The sequence below is a fragment of the Meleagris gallopavo genome, chromosome 3 (assembly GCF_905368555.1).
Source record: "Meleagris gallopavo chromosome 3, MGAL_WU_HG_1.1, whole genome shotgun sequence".
Taxonomy (NCBI): Eukaryota; Metazoa; Chordata; class Aves; order Galliformes; family Phasianidae; genus Meleagris; species Meleagris gallopavo.
The window spans coordinates 30,517,889-30,533,622 of NC_139406.1; the positions used below are offsets into that span (position 1 = coordinate 30,517,889).

A 15,734-nucleotide genomic window follows, 5' to 3' on the forward strand; every position below is an offset into this window, starting at 1 on the left:
AACACACACACAGTCCATACAACCACAGGTTGTGTAAGAGCTGTTCCCTCACATTCTGCCTACTCACATCCCACTTGTGGCAACAAATAGTAAATCTCAACATTTGCAATATAAGAATCTGTTGAGTCCCGGCTACCTTTAGATATCTAAATATGAACAAAAGAACTGAGCTCCCAAATTTGAGCAGCTGCTAAATTATACTGGGGAAAGAAACGCTCAGCATGCAGCAGTTGCCCCTACAGACCTCCACTGCACACCTACTCATTTTGAACGCAGACAGAGGCTGCCAGGCCTCCTTTTAGAAATGCAGAAGAACACCTATGTTAGCAATTTCCTCTCTTCGTGTTTTTTCCTACCAACAAATCTAACAAAGCTAAAGATATCCTAGGCCTAGAAGTGACTCAGGGAAGAATATGAGAACAACTGACTTTCTCGTGCAACTGAAACAAAACAACATTCTAAGTAACTGGAGAGGGAAGGAAAAGAGATAGAAGAATCACAGCAGCACTTTAACCCCAGCGGCTACAGCAGACAGTGGCTTTTCTAGCTCTTCAGACAGTTTATTCCAGGGAGCAACTGATGGCAGTACATTTGCAAAGCTCAAAAATGGCTTACTTTGCAGACTGTAATAATGATAAAACACATGTCGCTCAGTGTGGGAATAGGAGCTAGCATAAGATTAGCATCCCTCTTAGAAAATTTCAAATAGTGACAATATAAGGGATGACCTCAGACACCTGCAGTAATGCAGATCTGCAAAAGGCTTCTGCTGCATGGTGCAGGTGTCTTGGTCTATTCCCATAATAACCTTGTTTCCAAAACAGAAGATGGCAAATCTGAGGATCAGGCTGTAGACTGCTACATGGTCGCTTACTCCTTACTTTCTTAAATCCTTCTCTTCTTCCCCTAATACACTTACTGAAAAAGCAGGCAGAAAGACGACTGAGACAACAAAAACTGAAGCTTAATATTTGCTTTAAAGCACAAAGCATATTTCCTGTATGGACAAACAGATCTATACCAATCTGAACTGCAAAGAGAAATTCATCACGATTGAATATCATCTGCCAAGATAGTCCACCAGGCCTTTATTTGCTCTGCACAGGTGAAAGCCTATTGCAGTACTATCGTTTGCACTGCCTGCTTGCCTCCTGACAAGAGTGAGCACTGGAATAAGCAGGTCCCAGCCTGTTAGAACCACAACAAACTCTGAAACACCAATTTCACTCTGGTTTTGTCCAGAAATTTTATCTGTGTCTTACTGAGTTTTAAGCACAGTGTTGTGGAGTCATATTTCTCTTGGAGATCAGTAATGAGAATGGAATATGATCTGAAATGTGATTTCAAGGAAGACAGTGCAGCAGCATATAGGTTACATACATGATGCTACTGGGCAAAAAGAACATAATCTCAGTATGCCCAAAGTGTACATCAACAAAAATGGATCCATGAAGGTAAAAAATACCTAATGACAAACTGCTACAATTCACCAACATAAGCAATGACACACTTTCACCACCAGCCTCTAAAAAGCACTTCAAAACCCACTCATTAATATCAAAACCAAAAGCAAGCTAGCAGATCAACTTAGGTTTCTTGAATTAAGGGGACACACTACAATTTTCCCTAATGTACCTTTCCTCCCCTGCCTCTCACATCCACACTCCACACCCTCAGAAAAACTAAAACCACCGCACAACAGTTAAATATACTTATAGTGTCACAAGCATTTATCTGAAGTTTGCAGTATGAATGAACGCTGCTCTTACAGCTATTTCTAAGGCCCATTTATACTACAGCTGGATCGGTTCTTTCCTAGTTCACTTGCTTTCAATGGAGGCTTCGTTCTCAATTCAAATTACAAATTTCTCCAGCAACAGCATACACATGGTTTCCTCAAACCTGGCATTCTTAGATTTAATAGTGCCTTTTACGTTGGCTGTGTTTTAATTACTACGTATATGTACTACTTTGGAAAATCTGTGCAAAGCAAGCAAGCATTCAAATTTAATACATAAATAATGCAGACAAAAAGGGTGTTTTAGCTATTGAATAGAACTGATCATGTTGATTCTTTTAGTCTTTAATGCATTTTCCCAGCAAAAGCCTTACAACATGAACTAAAGGAACATAATCCCTTAAACATCAGGAATAAAACAAACTCTGTTGACCTCAATCTGTTCCCATCAACTTCCTTTATCTGAAAATTGGCTCTCATGCTAAATGAACAATATAAATAACAGCATTTAATATGTGGTGTTTTCCGGATAAGCTACTACTGCTTTTCAAATCACTGTAGGAGAACTGTATTTGTTGAAGTCATAACCTTATTCATGTAGTGCACTCTATTAAATACTTCCTTCTTGCTCACTTTGGGCAGGCAGAATTTTTCATTTCAGAGGACAAACAGCATAGTCATCTCAATTTGTTCACAAAATAACAGCACTCTTATCTTTGCTCAGCTTTTAAATTTCACACAGTGGCTGTAAAAAAAAAAAAAAAAAAAAAAAAAAATATCACCACCTTTGCTACCAGATCTCACAATAACTAGAAAGCAGAGAGCACAAGGGAAAAAAAAATAAGGAAAAAAAAAAAACTGACAGGATTTAACTACATTACAAGTTCAGATCTTTACTGGATTTGTTATTAGCAGAACACAAAAATCAGCCAGATTAGCTCTGAAGCCCGAGTCACGCTTCATTCTGTGACACTGGCAGAAGTTCAGCAAGGTGATCACTGTCAACAGAGAGCTTGTGACGTGGAGCTATTAAAGGTGTGTACATGCCACAGCCAACTACCAAAGTCACATTCTTATTGCCTTTGTCCTTCCATTTATTTTACTGCTCTTTCATTCATGTGACATTTTAAATTAACGCAAGGTTTCCAACCTTTACATGACACCTTTCAAAGCAGAGGTTCTGTTCGTTGGTTTCCAGAAACCTTCTATCAACCTTGATTTTAAAAGTAATGGCAGAATAAAATTTAAAATAAACAAACAAACCACTTCATGCTACAAATGCAAGCGAGAAAGCTAAACTCCGCTCAAAGAATATATCCTCTGGCTATGAGAGAATCTCTGTAACAAACAGAAATCATATGGCTATTATTTGACCATAGGAGATTATCCTAATAAGACCACCCACATTTCTTCCACAAGTGCATGTATGTTTTGACTTACTTGTCCCTTCTTCTTCCACAACTCTCTTCAGACTAAACAAGTACACTGTTATCTACACTAGAAAAACAAGTGGCAACACTTTCTGTTAATTAAAAAACTCATTATTTCTTACCTTCCCAAGCTCGGTTTGCTTTTAGGTCAGTTTTCCCAGCACTGTACCAGGTATCGCTGCCAGTTTGTTCATCTACTGTTTTAGAAATAAGTTTTTAATCACTCCATATATCTTTAGGTTCTAGAGCTGCACGTGGAACTTCCTTTGTCCAAAGCGAGCACAGAATGCACCAACATACGATAGGAAGCCAGGAAGCAGTCATTAAAAATACACACGAAGAGCACATCTTCACGAAGAGAAAAGCCAAACACTGGTAAGTGTCATGAGTTCGGTTTGTCATCACAGCCTATCCACAAATGAGTCATTGGCAACTCAAAACAGATCATTAGATAGTCACAAAGCATACATAATTAAGCTTTTTTGAATAACAGGTGCACTTTGACGTTTTTGAAGTAAAAACGTCAAGTTACTGCATTCTGTGAACATGAGACCACTGAGGAAAGCAGTAATTTCATTCAAATGTTTATCTATTAGAAAGAAAAGGCTTTACAAACTTCCAACATCTTACATTAACATCTATTTCTGTACATGTTATCAAACACTTCCAAACTCCTTGGAGTGGGGAAAATCTACATATGATGATCTTTGGATCTTTAAATCTTTTTTTTTTTTTTTTTCCTGAAATCATGCAGCAAATTGAAGGCATATCTTTTTTCTGTCAGGAATGCTGAGTGAGCATACACAGTTTGTAGTGTTATTTCTTACTATTATAAACAGATTATAGTAAGTTGCACAGGCTTCCAGTAGAGTTAATGCAACCTCTACATTCAATAAAAATGGTTCATCTTTGTTTAGAAAAATGCAAATCATCACAGTGCTTTACATGGATCTTTATAAGCTGTTCTGTTTCTAACCTCAGTATTTTGCCATTAATCTTTTCATGTGTTAATACTTAACATTCCATTTAACTAAATCCAAATATCACTAAGGTTATAAAAAACAGTTTAACCCACCTGAGGCTTTTTCTTGATTTTATTGCCTTAAAAGAAAAAAACTGAGCTTCCAGATTGTCTTATTCACCAGAAGGCCAAAGAACAGTTTAACCAAATCCTTCTCCAGCATCGAATGAACTCTGCATGCCAAAGTACCAAATTTCAAAGCATCATGAAGGTCTCTGCTACTTGACAGACTGAACCATACTTTATTTGCCAAGTGTCCACAAAAGCAAGTTTACAACATTATGTCCACTAAGCTGGAAAACAAAATGCTATGAGTTTGGTATGCCAGACCACAGAGAGCAGTTCAAATTCAGAGGATGAAAGAAGCGTAGACCTGTGCTGCAAGTAGGACAATCATTGGTGAAAGCAGGACAGCTCTGTTAGAGCCATCCTAGGACGGAGATCCACTACAGCACTGGTCACATTAACACTGTCTTGAATATACCAGCCAGTACACTTGAAGCTGATTCAAAATAATTATCAGAATAAAATAGCTGGTTCTTCCATCAGCACGATGAAGGTTGTGCAGGTGAGCACACGTGGGAGATACTTAGAGCTTTACATGTATTCTAAAGACTGCTGAGGAACACACAGAAAAGAATGAAAAGTGAAAGTATACTTTCACTGGACTGATAAACTGCAAAAACATAATACGCATTTATGTGTAGAAGTCACATAAAGCTCCCTGACCAGCATGAGATTGAGGAAATTAGTAGTGCCTTTTTATCTGGACTTTGTTCCAAAAGCAGAATTTCTCATACAGGTTGAGGTCCCATTCTGGCCAGTATAAAACTGAAAATTTGCTTCTGAAATACATTTGTAGCAGTTCACAGAGGCCTTCCAGACAAAAAAAAAAAAAAAAAAAAAAAAAAATCCCTTGAGAATAACACTGTGGATATTGAATAACCATCCCAAATCATACCAAGAAGTATGGCAGGACAAGCAGCCACTGTTCCCAGCTCCTCAGAGAGCCAGAACAGTGCTCAACTCCCATGTCAACTGGCAACTGAAACAGTGAGCTCATGGTTAAACCTCTGTTCAATCTGTTACCCTTGTATAGAGATACTTAACTATTCAGGTTACACATGTAATGCTGACAGCAAATATGAAACTCTGATAACACCACAATCATCATTTATGATGTAAACTTCATACCAAAAGTATCAAAAAAGAAGAAAGTTTAATTTGAATGCTCAGGTTGAATTTTAAAAATAATCTGTTTGAGGACAGAAGAAAAGAAGTATAAAAGGAATTTGTTACTCCTCTCTTCTGATTTGTTGTAAACTTCAATATTCAATTAACATCATCCAGTACTGGAGCACTTCCAGTCTTTCCAGAATCAGACTGTCCTTGAAAAAGCATTTAAGGATGATTTGATTAAAACACCGGAATCAACATGAATTTTAGTGCTTTCTACTCTGCAGTTACCTACTGAACATAGTGCAGGAAGCACTATAACGTTTGGAGCCTAGCACACACCACTTCCAGCATGGATTTTGCCAGTACAAGAGGATTAACCTCAGATATCAGTATTTAGCTGCTTGGAGGAGAGACACCCAACTCAGGACAACAAGGTTTCATATTTAAACTCAAATGCACATAAGCAGCATCAGCAATAAGTAGAGAAAACTTCTCTATTTTGGAGGAAAGTAAGGAGCTTAGGCACAGGGTTTTAGCAACTCTTTTGGTCAGTACAGTTCTAACAAAAAGCACACTGAGATAAATCACTTCCCTACCTTCACACACATGGTTATTACAAAGTGTATATCAAGACTGTACTTCATTGAGACTAGTAAATTAGTAAATAAACCGTATGAAGGTATTTTATGTGATACACAAGATATGAATTTAAGCTTCCTATTTTAATCTGTTTTACCCTGATTGAATGACACACTAGTGATGTGTGTCAAATGTATTAATTCATGCATGCATTTAGTCAAAAGCAGATGGACTTTGTTTCTCCACCCTCAGATCAGTAGAAGCATTTAACAAGCCACAAAGCAAACAGAGGATTTAATTTTGAAGAGCCTCCCTTCCTCCACCTCAAAGTACTACACAGAGAAGGTTCTACTCTGTACAAAGTACTAAGCATTTGGGCAAGGGAATGCCCAACAAAATTTCATCCACAAATTTGAGAAGTTTGTCACAAATGTTTGGCTTTCTGTGACTTCAAGTGTACAACTGTATCAAGTCACCAATGCATACTTAGAATACACATAACCTATAAAGATTGGTTGTAGCATAGGTAGAACCATATCTTGTTAAATTATCTTCCTCTGTACTTTAGCACCATTCTTTACCAAATTCTTTGTGGACAGCTTCACATAAAAAGCTGTAAGCTTTTAATCTCGTCTTACAGGGAGATTCACACAGGGTGTTCCAAAGTTCATCTGAAAAGGTGGGAACACCCTACAAGGTTTCCCACAAGACAATCACTTCAATTTCATACAATAAAGAAGTTAAAGCAAAAGGAACTTTGTACTGTAACTGTAACACTGCAATACCTTTAGTCAACTTCCATTATTTGTGCAAGGTGAAATTCTGCTTCTAGAACAAAGTCCAGATAAAAAGGCACTACAGTAAACTAATTTCCTCAATCGCATACTGGTTAAGGTGCTTTATGTGATTTCTACACAGTATGTCTTTTGCAGTTTATTAGTCCAACAAAGAGCTCATTTCTCATACAGGTTGAGGTCCCATTCTGAAAATTTGCTTCTGAAATACATTTGTAGCAGTTTGCAGAGGCCTTCCAGACAAAATAAATAAATAAATAAATAAAAAATAATAATAAAAAAATCCCTGGAGAATAACACTGTGGATATAGAATAACCATCCCAAATCATACCAAGAAGTTGGCAGGGCAAGCAACCACTGTTCCCAGCTCTTCAGAGAGCCAGAACAGTGCTCAACTCCCATTGAACTGGCAACTGAAACAGTGAGCTCATGGGAACACAAGAGCAAAAGATGTTCCTCCACACTAATGAAGCATGCTACAAGAGTAGACTTTCTATTAAGGTGCACACCCAGGTTGACAAAACTTGCTGGAGCTGTTGTACAGAGCAGTACTCTGTGCACAGTGCACACTGCCATGGCTCTGCTGAGGGCCACCCTTCACTCCACTGCACAAAACATACTTTCATCTCTGACAGGGATTTTGTGGTTTAAACTCAAATCAAGTTCTCCAGTTGACAGGCTGAAATACTGACACACACACCCTTCTGCCAGTTTAGTCACAGAGCAAGATAGCTGAAGGCAATGACATCTTTAGCTATCTCTGCTAATCTTTTTACAGCTGTTTATCAAAGTCTCAAATCCTTCTGTCCAGGAGATTACCAACATTGTCACCTTACAACACAGACAGTAGAACATCTCCAAGGAAGCTTTGGCAGCACAAGAGAAGCAACAAATGCCGACAGCTAAAAATAAATGAAATTGAGAAATAAATTGAATCTTAAATTGGAAATCTTTACCCAGGATGGCTTACAATAGCAGCTTCTAGTTCACTGGTCAAAACACATTCACCTTTGGCTTCCCAGACCCTGGGCTGCAAATCACTCCCTCACCTTGCACTTGCATGGCATCACACTCAGGATTCCAGCACAACGTCCCTGACTTCAGACGCATGCAGATACACAAAGAAGCACCAGATGGCCTGGGAACTCTGTTTTCTCAAACACTTCCAAAACTGGGCTCATTCCACAAGCTAAAGAAGAATGCAACTAGTTGGTCGTAAGAAAGGAAATACTGAAGCAAAATTGTTCCCCTGTTTTTTCTCTCAGAAAAATGCAAAACAAAACAAAGAGCACATTTATTCAAATGTTTAGAATAGTTGTCATTCTAGTCGAAACCGGTCTTTCTAATGTAACTTGTGGATTTGAAAGTAAAAACGCATATTTTTCACTGGAACTCTTTTTAACATGATTCAGAACTGTCCTTCAGTGCCTTCAAGACAATCTTCCATCTGCTACTTAAGAAGTGCTGTTTTATGGCATGTTCTTAAACCAAATATATATATTTTTTAAAAAAGGACATTTTTTAATTGGGAAAATTAATCATGAAGTCAAATTCATGCACAGTCTAATTTTCAAATGAGAGGCTAAAAAAAATAATTCAGTAATTAGATATTTGATATATTTCCACTCCCCTCATGATCAAGAATGACTGTTTGTACTAGCAACAAGATTAATTTCTGAAGTATTTACATACAAAAAATGGCAATAAACTCAGACAGCTTTAATTTCATGGATCACTGATAGGTTAGGCATCCAATCATTGCTTAAAGCAGTACTGTGTTCCCTCAGCAGCATAGTTGTCTTTCACTTCACTTGCAACCACTGTTAAAGGGATAAGGAGTATAGAAAAGGTACTCCATCACAGGATATCCACATTAAGAAATGTGGATCCAGAAGACATCCAGAAGTGCTTTCAGCTCTGCTTCGATTTGAAACTCCATCGGTGAAGCCCAGAAAAAAAAAAAAAAAAAGACTCTAAAATTCTTAGAATCTTTCTAACTTCAGCATCAGCTTTATTATTCTCATCAGTTCTGGCTCTCTATTAGGTTCTGAAAAATAAAAAGAAACTAGACAGTCGGGTCCAGTCAGGAATAAATTAGATGACATGATTTAAACCACTCAGTGGTTTGAAGAAAATTAAATCTCATAAAATGAGTAATTTCTTCTTCCATATGACTGCACATTTATTAAATAACAACAATAATAAAGAACCTCAGAATAATAGGTTTCTACAAGACATCTGACTTGAGCACTGATCAGCTCTTTGAGATCTAGCTTGAGCTACTTGCTACTATTTCCATCACTGAATCCCACAGCAGAGCAGCTAAATTTCTCTTGTTCACTTCATACTAAGCTGGCTGACTTTACTGGTGCAGGTAAGGAACATCCCCACAATCAAACTATGAGAGCACTGGATCAGCCACTCCTAAAGTGATTACTTATATCCATAAACCCCAGTTCAACAACACAGGCTTGCACAGCACTTCTGCCTTAAAGAGCTCCCATGCGCTCTGTCAGATTTTTCTGCTTGCTTGGTCCCTTTCTTGTATCATACCTTTAACAGAAAGTATTTCTGACATTCAATGCTGTAAAAGCATCTTTAGAGTGAAACATACCTGGATCTGGCTTTCAGCACTGCCACACAGCTGAAAGAGCAGGGGCCTGACTTCTGCATAAGGATGGGATGAGAAGCCAAGAGTTGCTCATATTACCCAAGAGAGACCTGGGCAAAAATAAGGGTAAGCATTCCTGAAATAGATGTGTGTAGACAAAAAAAAGGCAATTTACACAATGAGGAAGGGCAAAGGGGAAAGTAGTCAGCCAGCAGCACTGTGCACAGTGCAATCCTGAAGTGTTCTGTTCTGCTCACTATCATCAGTTTCCACAGTGAAGGAATTAACCAAATCACTGCTGCTCAACTTCACCAAACCAGTACAGTAGCAAGAGCCGATGAGTTTCATTGGTTGCACAGACTGATTCGCATCTTTGGGGGGTGCGGGATTGCATCAACACACTGTGGCATAAATCAGTGAAGACATAGGTCATGCATGCAAACAAAAATTTTGGTCACGCTCATTACGTTGAAGATACTGCCCTGGATTTAAGCAGTGCTGTAAGAACTCTGGTGTAACAGAAAAGCAAATGAATATGAGCCTCTCAGCATAAAACAGCCAAGGAAGTAAACATGAGCTCTGAATGCATAAGAAGGCAACATTACGAATGGAATAATGCCATTTCATGTAACATTCACCAACCATTATAACAACATTACTGCACTCAGATCAAGTGTCCGAGCATTTCAGCACATCAGCACAGTCAGAAATAAGATACCAAGAATAATTCTGAGCTTGAAAGGCCGCTGGAAATCAAATTTCTTTTTATCTATTCAAAATAAAGGTAGGATTAAGAGGTGAGTTGCATGGGAATTTTGCAAGCCTTCATACAGAGAAGATTTTTCCTATAATCACAGGTCTCCATCACAAGGCTGCCCAGACTAAGAGAGGGGATAACAAGGATCATAAAAATATCAGATCTATTAAAAAGCTTGTTATTGTTTTTAAAGAATCCACACAGTACCTGAAGCGGTAACTGCTCTTAAGCAGACTCTTAAAAGTAGATAAACCACTTAAATCCAAGGAGAGAAGTCACTAAAAAGTGACAGAATTGAAACATTTTCTGAAAGGAATTATAGAGACCGGTCAGGGAAAGAGAAAAGATCAAGTGTTCATAAATGGCCCACTCTGACCTGAAATAAATCTGCAGTTGAGGATGCACACCTTTACAGTCATCCATATGACTAACTATCCCATATAATTTAAAGAGCAATATTCTAAATGACACCAAGGAAGAACAACCAGTTAACTTCCATTTAACATAATTGTAACAACTTAAACAAAAGATGTTACAAGTATGAACAAACGAGAACAAAGATAGCTGAAACTTTTGCTAGCCACTTAGCAGAAGTAATATTTCTTCATTTAGCAAATGAAGTGGCACTATCGAAAGCAGCAATAAAATTGACAGGCCTTCACAGAAGAAAGAGGAAGAAAAAAAAAAGACAAATAAGTGAGGGTAATCCTACCAGTGATTTTCTGCAAACCTTTCTTTCTAGCTTAGTTCCCTTTCAAAAACTGCTTGCAGAAACAGAAGCAAGAGCAATGTGATCCTGTTACTATATGTAAGTACACATTCACTTAGTCAAGCCATAAGGGAACTATCTCCCTACCTACTTGCTCAAGCACAAAGAGTACTAAAAAAATAGGTGCTGTAAATCCTAGCTACCTTAAACATCAAGTCTGCTTTGTTAAGCCAACCAGGAACCAACAGTCTCAAAAGGGCTTTTTAAGATACAAATGTCATTTTGAATAACATCATAAATTCATTTAGATCTGAAACCAAAGCTGCATGCTTGCCTCCCAGCAGTAACTGTGGTGCCCATTTCCACATCTATAACTTACCCTTCAGCTACACAACCACTCCAAGTTTATTAGCACTGCAGGTTATGTCTGTGCATAGGACAGAAATAGTATACTCCACAGCACACATTTCCTCATCAGCCCTGTACCCAGCCTTCCATCCCCTGATTCATCTAAGAACATCCACCAACATCTCTGCTCCTGTTTACGTTATCTGAGTTGGAATGTTTACAAACTTCTCAAGCAAAGCAGGTTGATGCTCTTGAAAACAGACAAAGCGGTTTCACCTCGTCACTTTGTAACTGCACTGATTTCTCATTTCACCTTCAGGGACGCTTTGTAGCATGACAATCTTCTCCTGGATTGCAGTGGGACATCTATCTGGCCCATTTGTCTTCAGGCAGTGCTTTCACTCTGGGTACAAAACCACAGAGGCAAACAGGCTTTGCTCTCCGTCTCACTAGCATCAGCTCCACAATGCAGACTATTGTCATACTTTACAGAGTAGTACAAGAAATCTGCAGTTCTCTAAGGCTCATAAAAACTGCAGTCACCAGCTGAAGTGCTCAAAATTCCATGCTTTAACACTTAATAAAAGCCTGCCACTACACTGCTTAAAGCTGAAGCATGCAAGAGGGAAAAAAGGTGTTTTTTTTTTTTTTTTAATAAAAAAGGCTGGTGAAAGAAATACAATGACAGAAGTGTTGTGGCAGCAAGAACTGAACTGCTGTAAGGAGAAGTGGGTGAAGAGTTTTCCTGTGGGTACTGGGTTTTCACAGCTGGAGGAGCTGCTGGAGGAGTGTGGGCAGCAGTGCTGGGAGCTGCTCTGCAGGGACGAGCTGCCTGCACCGGGAGGCTTCCCATAGCCTGCAGCTGGTAGCTCCCAGGAGGCAGAGCTACTCCAGCCCTGGCTGCAGCAGCCTGCTAATGAGGTTAACGCATACACAAGGAATAGGAATTGGTATTCTTCAGCTCAGTATCGATCTACCTTCCTCCCAAGCTAGCCAACTGCATGCCTTGTTGCCTGAAAGCAAAAGTTCATCTGGAGGGCTATCCCTTCAAGATATGTTTTATATTTACCCAATGTTTTATATTTACCAAAAACCCCACATCTTTCCATTTCACGTACTAATATTTCAGTCTGATCACGATGGAAATACCATATGATCTGTTATCAATGTAAAAATAAGCTTAAATTCATCAGCGTCTAATACTATAAAATGCAAGGACAGAAATCAAGGTCCCCCCTTCCTGGCCGTAACTATATTCTTAAAGAAGCAATATCTTTACCAAATTAGCTTAACTACTTTTTAAAATACACTTTATGATGAAGTTATAAACCAAAATACGGTGGGTGCTCAATGTGAAAATACATCAAAATCCCAGCACAAACTGTAAAAAGAGAACATCTGTTGGCAAATTTCAATAGAAGCAAACAAAAAACGCTTGTTCTCATTTCACAGCATTGAATTTTTCTATTCCCACTCCCAACCGAGAAATGCAGTAATCAGCCTCAACCTATTTTTGCTAATATACAGACAACTGCTCAAACTTCTCTCATTTCTCCTTATATCTTCTAATCATCCTCACTTTTTAAAGCCACAAATGAAGTCTCATCAGAAAGGCCTTACTATGGGATAAATTTATGATGGAAATCTTGCATCTAGATGCTACACGGGGAAAGAAGCCATTTTAAGCGTTTTGAGCAAGGGGTTGGCTCAGAGAATTCAAGAGGAAAAAGAATACAGTGAATAGTCTCAGCTTGTTTTTAATTGTGAATGTAAGAAAACCATTAAAATATTTATTGTTCAGATTATTTCCTTACATACTTCACTCCTAAAAAATATAAGACCACTTATGAACTATCAACAATCCTTAACTCAAGAAGAGAAATCTCCTTTAAGTGGCTGCTCTTTGCAACAATTAAGCCATCAGTCTGAACCCAGCACGAAGCAGAAGCAGTAGCAGTGTCGATTACAGTCAACATTCAATGACTTCACTGCTGATTCCTTTTAGAAGCCAGCCTTCTCAGTAAGCAGGTCCCCTTATTAAAAAAGAACCTCAAGAACATTAACATCTTTAATTAACTGGAAGTCAAGAGCAGAACTCCAAGGCATGCATACCCAGTTGCACAAGGCAGCCTGCAGCCAGGTGTTCCAAGCCCTGCCAAGCCCAGGTAACATCTCCAGACACAGCAGCAACCAGGCAACAAGGCTGGGAAGTCTCCACCCTGGAGAAAGGGGATGTCTGTAACATAACAAAACAGCAACAAAGAGAGGGTTGCAAGGTGAATAGCAGGGAAAGGAAAACAAATAAACCATGCCCAATACATGAAACAGCAGGAAGAAGAAGTCTGCTGCACAGCAAACAAGTTCTAATACTGCTCGATTAAACCAGCTCTTCCCACCCCATTGTTACAGCAGGGAGGCCTTAACTCACACAGATATAGGCAAGAACTCAAAGATCACAGTGTGACAGAAGGTAAGTGGATACTGTCCACTGGATAGCACACTTCCAGGGCACTGCCTATCCTAGCAATACGACCTATTTTAAAGAATATTGCTCTTTAATTTTTCTGCCTAATTCAAAGAGATAACACACTCATCATTCATCATCATCTCTCAAAGCAAAGCACTCATGGAAGGTTCATTATTCAGGAACTGCTACTCAGTAAGTAGCCTGAATACAAAACCTACACAGTGTGGATTTGCATCTCCACTGAATAGTGATCTTTGTTGCAACACGATGATCGTACACAGTACTGGCGTTTTCAGTTCTGCTTGTAAAAATAGAAGCTCTTGGTTTTGGTCTTTTTACATAAATGCAGGCCCTCAATTTTGAATCATATATCAAAGTTTCTGGAATGACTAACAAGGTACGTAAGAAATTTAAACGACAGAAAACAACCTTGACTAATACTGGATGGGTAACAAGGGAAAAAAAGAAGAAAAACAGAACTGTTCATTTTCTTCAAGAATGTGGAAAATACTTGCAAACTGAAAGCAGGTAACACTTGTACACTAAGCAATTTTGTTCAGACTTAACACCAACCAAAAAGGTGTGATGCAGTTAGCAGGCTTATTTTGTCTGTCAATATTAGCAGATTATAAATTTGTCTGCAGCATAGGATAATTTTGAAGCTTAACGCAACAAATAAACTGCTTACAATCTAATACCCAACATACAACACTCCAGGTACTGAGATATGCCAAATAAGAAACTTTCAGCTGAAAAAATGGAAAGCTAAGCCTGCTAAGCTAGAGAAATCTCTCAAGTGCACATTTTGTAATACATATACATAATATACAAAAAATACTGGAGGAAATAAAACATACAATCATTAAGCGTACTTAAAAATAAAATGAAAATAAAAAGCATTGTTTTCAAACAGCCACAACAGGATTTATCCTTGGATGAGTTAACCTTTAAAATAACACTAATTTAACTACAGGTCACACTCCTCAAGTCATAACACAACGCTTTTCTAATCCTATATTCTAGCTGCTACATTCATACAAGTCCAGATTCCTCATAATAAGGGCTTAGACTCCGCACGTGTTTATGCAGAGTTACCTACGATTTTTCACAAACATAAGATAGGATCCTCCATTAGGATTTTTTGGGGGATTACGATTCTGTGATTTCCAGCATCTATTTGTCGTATAAGTTGTACCATGTGTATTAATACCACAGAATACAGTAAGATCTCAAGTCAACACATTTCTCAGAATACTACTTAAGAGACATCAGGTATTTTTTGAATTAACTATCTGTGGCTGCTTAACAACAAGGGAATAAACTGGTCACAATCTGAACAGAACAAAAATGTAAACAGACAAGATGAATTAACTCTTAATATTCTTCATGCTTCATAACTGAAGTCTGAACCTTGCATTTCAACAAAGATTTCAAAATAATTCATCATAATATAGCTAATGGTCCAGGACATATTTATACCGATACAGAGAAATAAATGGAAATAGCAAGTCAAATAAAGAGCAGATGGTCACTCTAAGCACTTCATTACCCTCCAACCCTTTTATTTCTAATGCAATGTGGAAAGAAAAAAGAACGTAGTCTGTACTGAAAAACATATTTAAAAAAAAAAATCTGTTTCTCAAGTAACATAAAATACTAACCCAGCAACACTGTATGTACAGTTAACAGCTGTTGACTTCATCATTCTGGCATAACTATCAATAGCTGTGAAAATGCCTTTTGGTGGGGAAGAACTGAACAGAAGGGAGTTCCACAGTTCTAATAACTGTAGAGAATCACAGAAATAATCTAAATGGGAAGGAGGAGACGGGACAGAGAGCAATGCTCAAGGACCCAAACAGAAGGAAAGCAGACCTCTAGAATGCTTTCAAGTGCCTCCCAGAAGAGATCCTCAGCAAACTTTCACAGCTTTTGTAGCTGCTCTTACAGATTGGGAAAATAGTGAGGAGAAAAAAAAAAAAAAAAAAGGAAAAGAGTTCTTATTGTGAAGGAAATTCAGTGAGTATCACACTAGTAACAAAAATGATGTCCACGGAGAAGCATAGGGAATTGCTCAGGGAGGAGATGGAGAAAGAGAAG

The 15,734-nt window shown here is 38.3% G+C and overlaps 1 protein-coding gene and 1 long non-coding RNA gene across 8 annotated transcripts in view; both read right to left on the reverse strand.

The window, feature by feature from the left end:
• The window catches only part of LOC146544653 (uncharacterized), a 39,651-nt gene extending 26,389 nt beyond the window's left edge, over positions 1-13,262 (reverse strand). The window contains exon 1 of the long non-coding RNA XR_014882374.1: positions 2,372-13,262. This is a non-coding gene — a long non-coding RNA (uncharacterized LOC146544653). The remainder of the gene's footprint in view (positions 1-2,371) is intronic.
• EPB41L4B (erythrocyte membrane protein band 4.1 like 4B) overlaps positions 1-15,734 on the reverse strand; it is a 168,171-nt gene that overhangs the window by 145,799 nt on the left and 6,638 nt on the right. For 2 of the 7 annotated variants that reach the window (XM_085220534.1, XM_085220533.1), the window contains exon 2: positions 13,280-13,403. The exons of the other annotated variants lie outside the window; for them this stretch is intronic. In XM_085220534.1, the coding sequence (XP_085076660.1) occupies positions 13,280-13,339 (60 nt within the window). In that variant the 5' untranslated portion in view covers positions 13,340-13,403. The remainder of the gene's footprint in view (positions 1-13,279; positions 13,404-15,734) is intronic. 7 annotated transcript variants of the gene reach the window in all.